Consider the following 10,782-nt stretch of genomic DNA (forward strand, 5'->3'; position numbering starts at 1 on the left):
TTCTCACCTCTATTGGGTTAAAGTTCCTAAGCTCTGGCAAAGGGAAGGAGAGTCCTTATATATATATATATATATATTAATTCTAAAGTAATTACTAAATTGCATTTAAAAGTTGAACTAATTAAATAACTATTTAAGATGTTTATTTTTTAAAATTTTAAGTTTTGAAAATAATTTTGACATCCAATCGAACGGGAAAGATTGGCCCTCCTCCATTCACTTTTTTGGTGCGTAAAAGGAAGCGGGTTCAGCTTCCTCTATTATTGCTCTATCTCGCTCGGACATGGAAATGGGGTAGCAAGTGCAGGCAGTAGGAGGGCTTCCCCTACCATTTCTGTCCTCCCCTCGGGCTCGGAACATGGAAATAACTGGAAGGGCCTTTCCCTTGTGGATCCCTTGCTACTTCCGGAGATGGGAAGGGGAGAGGCATCAAGGGCTGACGTTCTCTGGTTTCCAGTTAAATTTTGATGAGAGAAAGCTGGTCAAACAATTTTTAAGCTCTGCAGGTGTCAGAATCACTCAATCAAGGTCAGTGAGCATCCACAAATATTTCACACGAAGTAGAACATTAAATTACAGCACACTACTCGTTTCTGGAAGCATATCCAAAGACTCCACAAACTTCATATTCATTTACAGTTTCCATCAGAAACAACCTTTCAGCAGTTTATAGACTGCGCATCAAGACAGTGAGGAAGTGAGCCTCTTCAGAAGCTGAAGACACTTTGAGCAAATGCTTGAGCCACACTTCCAAAGATCCGATAAGCTCTACTCTTACCTTTCCGTCTATCCAACACAAGATATTATGACCAGCCTACACATGCAATCGACATATTACTCACATAACCAATACAATAAATCAGAAGATGAGAGCTATTATAGTCGCGCCATATTATGTCTTAAAATCAAGGTGGACTACTTGGCAACCTCAATTTGCCAAATGATTGTAGCATGCCAGCAGGGAGGCAAGGGGCACCTATATGTTTTGTCCCCTTCAAGAAGGTGGCCTCACAGCATGTGAGCTGTCTGAAAGAAACCGAAACTTTTAAGTGGATTTGTAACAGCCACAGCTCTATGGCTTTACCAATTAATGCAGACATTTTTCATTCCAATGGCCATTCTCTGAGTACTTGAATTTTGCTCAGTACTTCTCGTCAAGTAGACAGGAAACGACTACAACAGATACAAGTAGTGGAAAAAAGGGACTTGGGAGTGCTACTTTTTTCTTTTTAGTAGAACACTATTAATTAGTAGATCTTTGCAAGTTAAGTAAGATATTTGAATTAAAAAAGAAAACAGAAAATGAAGATACCTAGGAACAGCAGGCTGCAGCCCGTGATCTTTCTGGTGGCCTATCCACAAGGACCATTCCTGTTGGATTTTGTGCAGGCTGGGCTCGAGGCAATCTTCTTGCTGTTTATACAGAAAACCAAAGAATGAGATAATGGCCATGAACTCCTGGTCCTCATTACCACTCCAAAGCAGAAATTAAACACAGGATTAGAAGATTCAAACCATAGCATAGAATCTTAATTTGCATAAACTAATTAGAACAAAAAGGTGTCTTTCAAAGACTAATAGTTTTGTACATTCATGCTATCTACAAGTTGCAAAAATGCAAATGACCATGCATAAGTGTCATGAAGAACTTGGCAACTGTGCAAACTAGCACTTTGATTGACTTGGAATAATGCATTGGAACTCAGCAACAGTGAGAAAATGCATCTCAAAAGATGATTTTATCGTACCAATTTCATAGAATATATCATTCACGTTAATAGCAGTTTTAGCAGAGGTTTCCATGAAGAAAAGACCGTTCTCTTCAGCATATATCCGTGCTTCCTGTAAAACAGAAATGAACTTTTAAGAACTCAACAAACATACCATAAAATTTTACTACAAAACTGATGATATTGCATGTCCAAAACAGACATCTTAAATAAACATACTTGCGAATGACTGAGAAGACATATATCAGCTTGCACAGACATCATAATCGACCACCATTTGCAAAACACTCTATTTGCATGGGAATTCTTATCAAGAGGAAAATATGGCAAATTGTCTACTTTTGTGTAATTTCAAACACCAATTTTTACATCCAAAGTGCCAAGTAAGACAACCAACAGATATCTAATCAAATCCAAATAGCATCCCTAAAGGACATTATAGATTTTTTTTGAAATGGCAATATGCCTTTATTTTAGTAGACTAAGCAATCTAAAGAGTATAACATAAAGTACAATTCAGCCAAGGAGAGCTAGAGGGGAAGAGAGGGTCCAAAAGCAAGACATTCATCCAGAAACCCCAGCTTCGGCAAGGCTGTCTGAGACTGAATTTACTGATTTGGGGGACCTTGCTCCATGGAATCTATCATTCTGCCAATAGATCAGCTATTTCATCAAGTACACGCTGTAGTTTCCAAGGATGGGCAGTTTCTTACTCATCCATCCAATGATAAAAGCTGAAGCACCTTGTACTATCAATTGACCAGAAAAGTTTTGACCAAATATCCTAGTTCCCGCCAATAGTACTCTTGCCACAGCTTCATTAGAACCACAACAACCTGCTGCCCTTAAAATGCCAATAGAATTCCTTCATTATTGTCTATGATCCCACCACCAATCCCCATAGGCCCGACACTGCCTAGTGAGGACCCATCAAAGTTCAATTTCAACCACTTAGGTGGGAGGAAGGGGGCATGGGGTGCTTGCCCATAAGAGAGTTCTATGAATCTTTTCTAATTACACCTCCCAAAGTGCTTGTATACATCTCAAAGGTTCTGCTATTTCTATCCAACCATAGGTACCAAGGAACCACAACAATTGCTACCTTCCTCAGTGCCTTCATATACTTTTGTTGTGTGGTATTGCTGAATGAATTCTGAGGATGATCTGGAATTGCAATTAGGTATACAAACTTTGAGAAAATGCCTCCACATATAACATAAATAAAGCTAAAATGCAGGAGAAGATGACTGCTTTTTTCTACATCTCCACATAACTTGCAAATGTTATTGAGTATAAGAGTTCAGAATCCAAGATTGAAATTACTACACCAGAACCATTTTCTTCTATGGCCTTTGGAGTAACGTGATCAACAATATCATCAACAACATTCATGGTGTGTGTGTGTGTGTGTGTGTGTGTGTGTGTGTGTGTGCCAGCAGCACTCATGCATTCACATTGTGACTCCCACTAAAAAACAAAAGGCAAAGAGGAGTTTCCAAAGTTTTCCTTTTGCAGCAGGTCGAACGATGCCCAGGCTGGGTTAAAGCCAACATTGCCAAATGAAAAAGGAGAATGGATCAATGCTGCAGATGAGACACAACAATCTTTATAATGTTTATGTGAATCAGGAGGCAGAAGAAAACCTACCCTGAACTTGAGTTCAATGATCAAGTTCAGTGACTGGTACTGAAGCCTGCATCAGGACCAAGCTACTGTTATGTTTCCAGTCTCATGCAGCAAGGGGACTTAGCTTAGATGGTTGGGGACCTTGTACATGTGGATTTTTTATTGGGAGGGCAAGTTGTGATAGGGAAGAATTAGGGTTTTGGGTACGGTTGGTTGGAAGGATGAAAGGGAGACTTACGCTAGGCTGTATGGTTCGGTTGGGACCTAGTGAGGGTCTAGGGTCAGTTTTTGCTATTCGAAGAGTCGGCTAATGTGTGGGAATAGGAGGAGATATGATTAGGGTTCAAGAATAAGAGAGGGTCTCGAGAGGCTTGAGGGACTAGCTAGGCCTGGTCATGAGTAAATAGGGAGAGGATGAGGGTTTATATAGGCAAGGGAGAGGCTAATGGATTAGAATTGGTAGAAAGAATTGGAGAGGACTAGATTACTTGGGAGAGAAGATAGAGAGTTAGAAAGTGAGGGAGAGAGTTGGTGTGGGATTAGATAGGCAATTTGGGAATGTCACTTAGGTTTCATGGAGTACGGAGGAGGAAGGTGGTTGGCTGAGAGTTAGACTTGTAGATTAGGGAGGAGAGCTTATGGAGGAAGTTTGTGTAGGAGGACACTAGAGAGAAGAGGGTTAGCTCCTAACAAGGTTAGGGTTCATGTGGAATTCCTAGGTAGACTAGGACTTCTAATGGCTGGTAGGTAGAGTGGTTCAAGAGGGTGGTGAGGGCTGAATAGGTATAGTCGGACTATAGGTTGGGTGAGGGAGCTTGGCTAGTGGAAGGGGTTATGTGGTTCACATGGAATGAGGTGGCTAGGATGGAAGATAGAGCCAATGGAAAAGGAGTTCCTCTAGGTGAATATGGTTGTACTTTTGGGCTTAGCACAAGGTGGGTTAGACTCGAGTGCTACTAGGGAAACATCGGGGGCGATGGTGGAAAGCTAAAAAAATGGATGATGGACCTTAAAAGCTGTGATGGATAAAAACCAGGTTAGTTGCCTTGTTGAAAAACAAGTACAAGAGCATTTTGGTCATTTCACTTTATCCTCACTCTCATATCTTGGTGTAGTCTTGTTCCTTATGTTGAATGGTCTATGGTCCAATTTTCATGTATATGAGACATTTAGAATAGGTGATATAAGAAGATTAGGGTCTCACTTAAGTGAGGGGCATTATTGTAATTTTGATCAACCCACTTAAATAAATAGGTTGGGGGTTGTGCATGATCTCCAACACAGCTCTCTTTTGGAGCTTCCTCCATAGTCTTTCTCTCTCATTCTCTCTCCATTTCTCTCTCTCTTCTTAATTTTTACACAACTAGTTGACCTTTTATCATTGCTCGGATACCTTGGGGTGGCAAAAGCGGTTTTATTTGTAATTGATTAAATGAAATAACTCCAGGCCTTACACTATTTATAAAATCAATTGCTTGGACTCCCAAGCTTCTACTGATCAAATGTGTGCTAACCAAACCTTAGTCTGACTTTGATTGACTAACTGACTCTAACTCAAAACTCCTCGATCATTGAACCCGGACATCTTCATGTGCTTCATCTAGTTGAGCTCTATACTCGATTTCTTGGCCAAGAGATTGTTTCCTCCTCTTGCACTCCTGAACTCAAGTTCCTGCTTCTCCTGCAAGTCTTCTTTTTCGTGTGGACTCCTAGACTCTGCATTTGTTGAATCTAGACTGACTCCTGAATACTGAACATAGACTACATCCCACAAACATTGAACTTGGACTCAATCCTACTCTACTGGCCCATGCAGAGGCCTTTTACCCTCATTCTTTCAATCTTTCCCTCACGGCCAGCATGGCCTATCCCTAGACACAACTGGGGTTCATAACAGTTTCCAAGGTGGGCTCCCACCATACCAAAGGAATTCCATATGGATATATCAGTTCCATAGAGGTGTTGCAACCTTGCACATCAATTGAACAAGGAAATCTTTTACGATCAGCACTACCAATTCAGCTAATAGCTTAGGTCGTGAGTAATTTTCTACATCTTAGCAGTAGAGAGCCCGTGTCTATAGAAGTAGCTTTGCAATATACATGCATGCACTGGAAGGTTGGGTTGTCAAGCACCAATGGCCCACATAGACTCCCCATAAGATCCATGTGGCTGAGGTCCATAGGGTGATCATTGACACCTTATAAGGTCAACAAACCTCACAGTTCGAACAAATCAGAAGAGCAGAGATCAGTTAGAAAATTTAAAATACCTAGAAGATCTCCCACACGCAATTCACCACCTCAAAAGTTACATGCACCGGTATGATTTCCTTATTTCTTCCATTACTCGTCATTACTTTCCTCTCAAGTCAAGTTGTAGTATCCTTCTTTTACCAAGAAACCATAGTTGAAAAATGTAAAAGTAAATATAAACTGTACTTCCAAGGCAGAGAAGCATATTGCACATGTATTAGATGCAGTTTGTTGATTTCTAGGGTCAACACATAAACACAAGATCTCAAGGGAATGAGAGAAGAGAGAAACTCTAGCTCTTGGGAGAGAAGAGACAAGAAACCAAGGGAGAGAAAGAAGAGGAAAAGAGAGAAGTATAAGGACGAATTTGGGCTAAGAGGAAGAAGCTTGAATGCTCCACCCAATGGCTTGAAGCTGTATTTACAGTTATGGGAAGATGTTTACAGTGACTACAATGCCCTTAGGGCTACATGCTTCAAAAAGAAAAAGACATAAGAGGACATACATCAGGTTGCTTAATTATGATTTTATGTCATTTCTATGGAAGTTCTCCTTATTTACTAGTTATGTCACCCCTACACACAAGGGTGTCTCTTAACACTCCCCCTCAAGCAGGTGTTTGTAACTCCACTTTGCAAATAATAATGGTCGTATATTAGAAAAGAAATTATAAACGTGTGTGGCTTGAAAAGGAAATATTGATTGCCTTACTTTGATTGATCTTGTTCTTGTTCACATCGTGCTTGTAGTATTCATCTTGTTCTCTCCCTAACTTGGATATTCTAGTCACATAAATATTGATTACCTCAACACGTGGAATTTTTCATTGTTGGTTATATCTTTCTTGTACTTCTTCTTCTACTTCTCCCTCTCAAATTGGGGATCTCTTTGATCTTTACCAAGAGACCCAACTTGCACAACATAATAGTATACCAATCAAAACGGTCAAAGCCTGAAACACACTCCGCTCAATTTCAATGGCGAAAAAACATCCCAACTTTGGGTCACAACAAAGAAACTAATCACTTTGTAATGGTAACTCAAACCTCTTGGGTGAAGAATAAAAGACTTAACTCAAGTTGGATGTTAGGCACACTCCTATACTTTTTAGGTAGTGGATCTAGGCATTGTTCTGAAGTGATGAAAACACAAGATAATAAACTAAAAAAATACTAGAGAGAAACAACTTTATCTGGAAGGAGGTGACTATGCAACACTCAAACTTCCAAATGAATCTAGAATGTGACTTTTTTTTTTTTTGAAAAACAAGGGGAGACTATAACGGTAGAATTGAATTAACTTAACAAATTTGACCAAGTATGACTTTTGGGGGTGCCCAAGTTTGACTCAAGAGGGAGATAAAAAAATTCCTTTACGAACATGATGAATAAGAAAACTTAAAAAATATGTATTTTCAATAAGAAAGCTTTTGGATGAAACATAATAATGGAAACTTTCTAAAAATTGACTTCTCATATAAGGCAATTACTTTTTAACACAATTAGAGCAATATGGAAAGAAAATATTCAAGAGATAAATTCTAGAATAAGGGAGGTTTAGAAAACTAATATTTGGAGTTTAGAATGAGGAAACAAGACTTTTTAATTCAAAAACATAAAACTTCGTCAAAAAAAAAAAAAAAACTCAACTCACATGGGGAAAGACTTCTCTTAAGGAAATTAATGTGATGTGAGATTAAAGAAAGAAAACTTTAATAAAAGAAAGATATACAAGTTGGTAAAATCTTAACTAAAGTTTGAAAACAAATAGGAAACTTAACTGACATTAGCAACTCAAAAAGTGAAGGGAAGGAGAGAAGGGAGGAACTCTAGCTCTTGGGAGAAAAGAGACAGGAAACCACATGAGAGAAATAAAAGGAAAAGAGAGAGAGGTATTAGGATGAATTTGAACCAAGAGGAAGAAGAGGCTTGAATACTTTACCCCATGCCTTGAGGTTGTATTTATAGTTGTGGAAGGACATTCACAATAACTACAATGCCCTTAGGGCTACATGCTTCAAAAGGAAAAAGACATAAGAGGACATACATCAACTTATATAGTTACAACTCTATGTCATCCCTCTGGAAGTTCTCCTTATTTACTAGCCATGCCACCCCTACACATGTGGCTATCTCTTAACACAGTAAAACATATAAAGTACATTTTGAACTATTAGTAGCTAAATACAAACCCTATGATACCCAAACAACATAGATAATCGTAACACAATTTGCCGAGAATTACTTAGGATACACAATCGAGAACGAATGACTGGTTGAGATTCTTATACTACTTATGCTGAAGTTAATTTGAACATTACAATCATAAATGATTGCAAAATATAGCTATATATCATGTGAAAATCTCATGAAGAATGAGACTTTTCAAACTCTAGAAGAAAAAAAAATAACACGCCAATCACCAAGAATTGGAACTTAAACAAATACAAGAATGGCTAAATAGACTTAAAACTAGACTACTGACTAAAAAGAACAGGTTCATGTTGAGAATAAACTACTTGCCTCAGCTGTGACCTTGCGTTTATCTTCTAAATCAGCTTTATTTCCAGCCAGAGCCATCACCATGTTTGGATTACCTGGAATGAAATCCAAATGCAGGTAAAATCACAACAGACAAAGTTAATCTCAAGCCTAGTACATCAGCAAACAAAAGAACCAGATGCTGTGTGCATAATGGAAACAAGAAAGTACTGTCACACTCTTCTATTATCAAATTACATCTTTAAAAATCAACTTCATTGGTAAATCACGAAATAAACTTTCAAACAGCAGAAAATCACCTTGTTTTTGAAGCTCTTGCACCCACTTCTTAGCCCGCAAAAAGGACTCCTAAAATTCCATCAGGGAAGAAACAGGAAAAAAAAAATTCAATAAACGGAAAGAAAACCCTCCCACGAAAATTAAAACTATGGAGCTGATAAAAATCAACATCACGAGCGAATGGCAAGATCAAACGGAAATACACTGTTTTCCCCATTCTATCAAGTTGTAACCCATAAAAAGTAATGATTGAATTAAATTTAGAAGAGAAATTGAAATACATAAATTTCGATAACTGCATCGACAAATTACCGTGCTAGAAATGTCATAGACAATGATTGCGGCAGCTGCTCCTCTGTAATACATAGGAGCCAGGCTATGGTATCTCTCCTGCCCGGCAGTATCCCAAATCTCAAATTTCACAGTGGCATCGTTGACTGCCAAAGTCTGTGAAAAGAAAGCAGCTCCAATTGTCGATTCCTGCCATTCGAGAAGCCCAAAACATAGTAAATAATCATTTTCAACATAAAACCTTGAGCCAGAAAATAACAGAGAAAATTTTCAATAATTTTACGAGGATCGATACGTTCTCAGATCATCAACCAAAAACCCCTTAAAAAAACGAAGACCGAAAAAAACAACCTGAAATTCCAAAAATTGGCCTTTGACAAAGCGCAAAACCAAGCTGGATTTGCCGGCGCCCATGTCGCCGAGAAGAACCTGCACATGGACATGAAGAAAGAGTCATTCCAGAAATAAATAGCAATCGAAGAAATAAAATTGAATCGATGAGATGATGATCAGACTCACAAGCTTGGCATTGATATTGTTGTTACCGATCGTAGCCATCAAATTCACAGGAAAGAGCTCCGATTTTACACAGAAAAATGTTCACACAATTTGGTGATCGACGATGTTAGCTCTCTGGGCCTTGCTTTCGTCTGCAACAAAATGCAGAGAAAGCAGGACGGTGGGGGGTTGTTATATTCTTAAGAGGAAGGAAAGGAAGTAGTTGCCGGGGAAAGACTCCTTGACTCTCAACTTGGGTACGGCCGTCTACAAAAGAAAAATGTAAATATTAAATGACGGAATCACCCTCCGTGGGTTCATCAAATGACAAGAAAAGAATCCTTGTTTAAATTAATCTTCTTGTATAAGCCGTTTCAAGGTGGAGTGCCTTAAACACCTCTCTTTGAAAATGACCTTCATCGCCTCTATTTTGGTTTTACTCCTATTGGCGTCTATTTTAAAATCCAATAATTTAAATGAGAAGGGGCGGAGCTGGATGCCAGTTTTTTCTGCAAGCTTTCCCTTGACACGCCAACCTCTACTCAGGAGTCCTCTTAGAAATTTTTGTTATTTCTTCATAAAAATTCCCAAGTTAGAGCTAAAAAAATTGTAACCCTAATTCTTTTAATTTACTCCAATAATAAATTATTTATTATTTTATTTTAGTCAAAAATAAATGAGACGCCTTTGGTGCATGTTAGAACATCTAATATTTTTGCCTCCTATGTAAAGAATAAAGTTAAGAATCGTTAGACCAAATTCTAGCAAAAGATAGTCCCCTCCAATCACATGAAAAAAATTGATAAAACTCATTTATTTTGGAACTTGATCTAGCATATTTGATCCCTTTTATAATAAAGAAAATAAAAATAAATTAATTTATAATTTACAATATATATTCATTATTTGGACAAGCCAGAATTTAGCAAGGACCTTTTAGATTCTTCTTCTTTATAGGATTTCCAAATATCTGATTTTTCTTAGTGTTGTGAATGGATATCAGATATTGTCTTGACATATATTTTGCAAATGGGATTGTATCAAGTTGGCTTGAATAATATCACAATATGTTTCATTCACATGTTACCCATTATCATATAAGAAACCAATATATTCCCTCGATGAATAGCAAATTTAAAATGTGTGTATATAGGAGGAGCTGAAGGAGGAGGGGAAGTGGTATGCCTAACTCGATTAATTATTAGGTCCGAAGTCAAGTTCAAGTTCATTTGCATTTGCTTAAAAGGGTCTGTTTGGAACTTGTAAAAAAGAAAATGAAAATTTGACCATTATTATTCCAAAAAATAATTAGTAAAAAATAAGATAATGATCAAATTATCCTTTTCACTAATTATTTTTGGGAATAATAATAGTCAATTTCTTTTTTTTTTCTTTTATTTTCTATGGGTTTCCAAACAAACCCTAAAAGAGTAAAGTTGAATAAATCAAATTAGATTGAATTAGACCAAATCCTCATTCTTTTTTTGCTTAATATTACTAACATAAAGCTCATAAATTTTAAATTTGATCTATTTTATCATCTCTATTTTATGCACTAATTTTTTATTTTCAGCGCATTAACTCAAACTCATGTGAGGCAAC

The 10,782-nt window shown here is 37.6% G+C and overlaps 1 protein-coding gene across 1 annotated transcript; it reads right to left on the bottom strand.

Moving 5' to 3' along the window:
* Positions 1-490: 490 nt before the first annotated feature.
* Positions 491-9,420, bottom strand: LOC137945462 (ras-related protein RHN1). The gene is made up of 8 exons (XM_068791361.1): positions 9,202-9,420; positions 9,034-9,111; positions 8,704-8,871; positions 8,412-8,460; positions 8,134-8,207; positions 1,749-1,842; positions 1,313-1,413; positions 491-814 (listed from the first exon to the last, which is right to left on the bottom strand). The coding sequence occupies exons 1-7, from the start codon at positions 9,238-9,240 to the stop codon at positions 1,313-1,315; spliced, it is 603 nt and encodes a 200-aa protein (XP_068647462.1). The 5' UTR covers positions 9,241-9,420; the 3' UTR covers positions 491-814.
* Between the last annotated feature and the right edge of the window lie 1,362 nt (positions 9,421-10,782).

This window comes from Aristolochia californica, unplaced genomic scaffold (assembly GCF_029961685.1).
Source record: "Aristolochia californica isolate CCGP_79_NKW_82.1479 unplaced genomic scaffold, dmAriCali1.0.hap1 SCAF_12, whole genome shotgun sequence".
In the NCBI taxonomy this organism is placed as follows: domain Eukaryota; kingdom Viridiplantae; phylum Streptophyta; class Magnoliopsida; order Piperales; family Aristolochiaceae; genus Aristolochia; species Aristolochia californica.

Coding starts and splice junctions, on each gene's coding strand:
- LOC137945462 (XM_068791361.1), bottom strand. CDS start 9,240: ATGGCTACGATCGGTAACAACAATATCAATGCCAAGCTT. Junction 9,112..9,201: donor ACAATATCAATGCCAAGCTT/GTGAGTCTGATC, acceptor GTCCATGTGCAG/GTTCTTCTCGGCGACATGGG. Junction 8,208..8,411: donor GCAAGAGCTTCAAAAACAAG/GTGATTTTCTGC, acceptor ATTTCATTCCAG/GTAATCCAAACATGGTGATG.